Genomic DNA, 3114 nt, shown 5'->3' on the forward strand with positions numbered 1-3114 from the left:
CCAATATGTTGATAGAAGCTGAGATTTTAACAGCAACCAAATGAGACTGAAACTGATTGATGATCTTAAAGTGAAACCTGCATTGATTTAGTTAATAACCCAAGAGGAAAACACACACAATCAAGTATGAACATTTACCTGATCAACATGTACAGGAAAAAGCACCCAAAGAAAGAAACATGGGAGATTGCAATCCATAACCCTATATGATTTCCAACCTTATGAAATACAACACACACCAAACACACATATGACAACTGCATTGCTTTTTCTGATTCTCAAACAACGACGCATCTTGCTTCCTCCTGGGACTATTGGGGAAGGCTCAATCTCAGACATGTGTTTTTATTGCAGTGTTATTAACCAATTCCATGCAGCTTCTCAGTTTCGAATTGTCAGCCTGCTCGATCCCATTAGGATGTTGCACTTAATAAGATTCCATGAAAGTTGCCTGAAACTTTTAAGCTGTCATCCATAGTTGTAGTTAGAAGTAAGAAAAACATTCAAATGGTTTGGGTTTGGGTTAATTTTAGTTTGCAGTCATCCATCGTTGTTTGGAGAGCTTCAGTATCAATTTTAGTGAGCTTCGGTATCCTTGGTGTATGCTAGTTTGCAGTCATATGTGTTTTTGATGTGTGTTGTATTTCATAAGGTTGGTAATCGTATAGGGTTATGGACTGCAATCTCCCACATTTTTTTTGGTTCTTTTTCCTGTGTTGATCAAGTAAAGGTTTATACTGTGAAGACCTCTATGTTGATCCGCAAATGTAAAAACTACTCTTTAATTAGCATGTTTAAGAAGCGAGCTTGAATAAACAGAGTTAGTAGACTTAAACACCAGTGAAGCAGCTTCCATTGCTACATCAATTGTAGCTGCAACTTCTGATCCTGGGGAAGATACATTTATTTGTATCACAGATCTTTTTTAGTATATATTCAGATTGATCCCAAATTTTGTGGTCAAGATCTGGATCACCGATCTGAATGTAGAGCACATTAGGTTCAGTATGAGCATTGATGAAGTAGTCGGTGAGCCATTTGAGTGAGTTTTTAGCGGATTGTAATTGTTCGACTGCTGTGTAAGCCATAGGAAATTGAAACTTCATATGATCTACGGTGTCATACATTCAATAGGTTTAATCGATCAAAAATTGACAATTCATTCTATAGCAATGAAGCTGTTTGAGAATCAGATATTGAAAAGGCATCACCGATGACTCGATGTGGAAGTAAGAATAAGGAAAGAGCGTCATTGTCGTTTGGAAATAACCTTGGAATCGTTCTCTCGCATTAATATCTACAAATTTAAATGAAGGGCATATTTGACAATACAAATATATTTCAGTGGATGGAGTAAAATCTGCTGTGGAAAAATCACTTCCCGTTAGAGTGGAACATTTTCTTCAAAAGCATATTAGTAGGTGGTTTATTAATATTCCTAATTAGATTTGATCCCTTTTCATTTTTGATAGTGTTAACCACTTCACCACCTAAAATGGTGGAATGGTTGTACTTCAAAAAATAAATTAATTATAAAGATCCAAAATACTACGATTTTTAATGAAACATAGCCATGTGAATAATAATGGTGCATTTCCTTCAGAATCCAATATACATATGGGCCATAGTTTTGCTCACTCTTTTCCACTTACATTGCAGAAAATATGTGGCATACTTCATTCAACGTCTAATCCTTTGGGTCCAATAACAAATTGGAAGACAAAACCATGTGATCTTGCATTTTGCTAGAATGTGTCACAATCTCTTCACTAAAATTCCTACTATTACCCAATCTTAATGAAATCTTCTTACACCTATATAACGCATCCAATTGTGCAGATATCAAGCACAACTCCTCCACAGCACCTGTCACAAAAACGAAATCCTTTCATATTGCATTTCTTTACCAAAACAAATTAAGTGACCTTACCCTTCATATATACATGGCTATTCGTATGCCTCGGATCATTCAAGCAAAGAAAGTTCTTGATCGATCATTGTCCAACGGAAGCCGTCCATGGTCATCTACAGAAATCATCCCTAAAGGACATTTTGCAGTTTATGTTGGTAATCAAGAGAAAAGACGATTTGTTGTTCCTTTATCATTATTAAACCAGCCTTCGTTCCAAGACTTGCTACATCAAGCAGAGGAAGAATTTGGATTTGATCATCCAATGGGCGGCCTCACAATTCCGTGTCGTGAGGAAGTGTTCATTGATGTTGCCTGCCGCCTTTGCTCGTTATGATGAAGAGCTAGGCATGCATCGTGTTTGCTAACAGTTTTGTACAGTCAAAATCACCATGATGATTAATAATGTGGTCTCCAAATTAATTGTATGATAACAAAATTTAGTTTCAGCATTAATACATTAATGACGAGCATAGTTCAACTTATGGTGTTCATGTCTATGCAATTAGGGCTTTCTTTATCAATGTCCTCTAAGCCCACCAGAACCACGTACTTACTTTTGTTCTTTAGCTTGTATTTTCAATCTGTTCAAAAAAAGTGTGTATGCCACATCTTTCTCCATATACTGAATGTGACTATAGCTTTAAGGCCTGGATCAGTTGTTTCTTCAACACCACCTACCCAAGAGTTATCAGTTATTGTTCTTTTCCTCTAACCTGTTATGATAGGGACTGATTGGTGAAGAGAAATTGGCCGATGACCAATGATCATCAATTGTTAGCTAAAAATTCATGGTAGGATCACACATGTTAGTGTATGAACTCAAGGGAACGACTTTGTAAAGGGCTTTGCTAATGGCTTTGCTAATGTCTTTCTCCAATGGAAGCCGCTCATCATCATCATCGGTAGACATCATCCCCAAAGGACATTTTGCAGTTTATGTTGGTGATCAAGAAAAAAGACATGTGTTGTTCCTTTATCATTATTAGACCAGGCTTCATTCCAAGATCTGCTACGTCAATCAGAGGAAAATTTTGGTTATGATCATCCAATGGGTGGCCTCACAATTCCATGTCGTGAGGATGTCTTCTTTCAACTTGCATCTGGCCTGATCTGCTCATTATGACCAAGAAGTTTGCATTCAATTTGATAACATATACATAATTTTGTTGAGTAGAAACCACCATGAAACCTAAGTATTTGTA

General features: G+C 36.7%; 1 protein-coding gene across 1 annotated transcript; it reads left to right on the forward strand.

Annotated features, from left to right (window-relative positions):
- Positions 1 to 1775: 1775 nt before the first annotated feature.
- LOC145168508 (auxin-responsive protein SAUR23-like) lies at positions 1776 to 3114 on the forward strand. The gene has a single exon (XM_079087305.1). It carries the CDS (start codon positions 1944 to 1946, stop codon positions 2244 to 2246), a length of 303 nt encoding a protein of 100 aa, XP_078943431.1. The 5' UTR covers positions 1776 to 1943; the 3' UTR covers positions 2247 to 3114.

Source organism: Lactuca virosa, chromosome 4 (assembly GCF_052849685.1).
Source record: "Lactuca virosa cultivar CGN04683 chromosome 4, Lactuca_virosa_CGN04683_v6, whole genome shotgun sequence".
NCBI classification, from domain to species: domain Eukaryota; kingdom Viridiplantae; phylum Streptophyta; class Magnoliopsida; order Asterales; family Asteraceae; genus Lactuca; species Lactuca virosa.

What these genes read in the sequence shown, in the direction of transcription:
- LOC145168508 (XM_079087305.1), top strand. Translation starts at nt 1,944, where the DNA reads ATGGCTATTCGTATGCCTCGGATCATTCAAGCAAAGAAAGTTCTTGAT.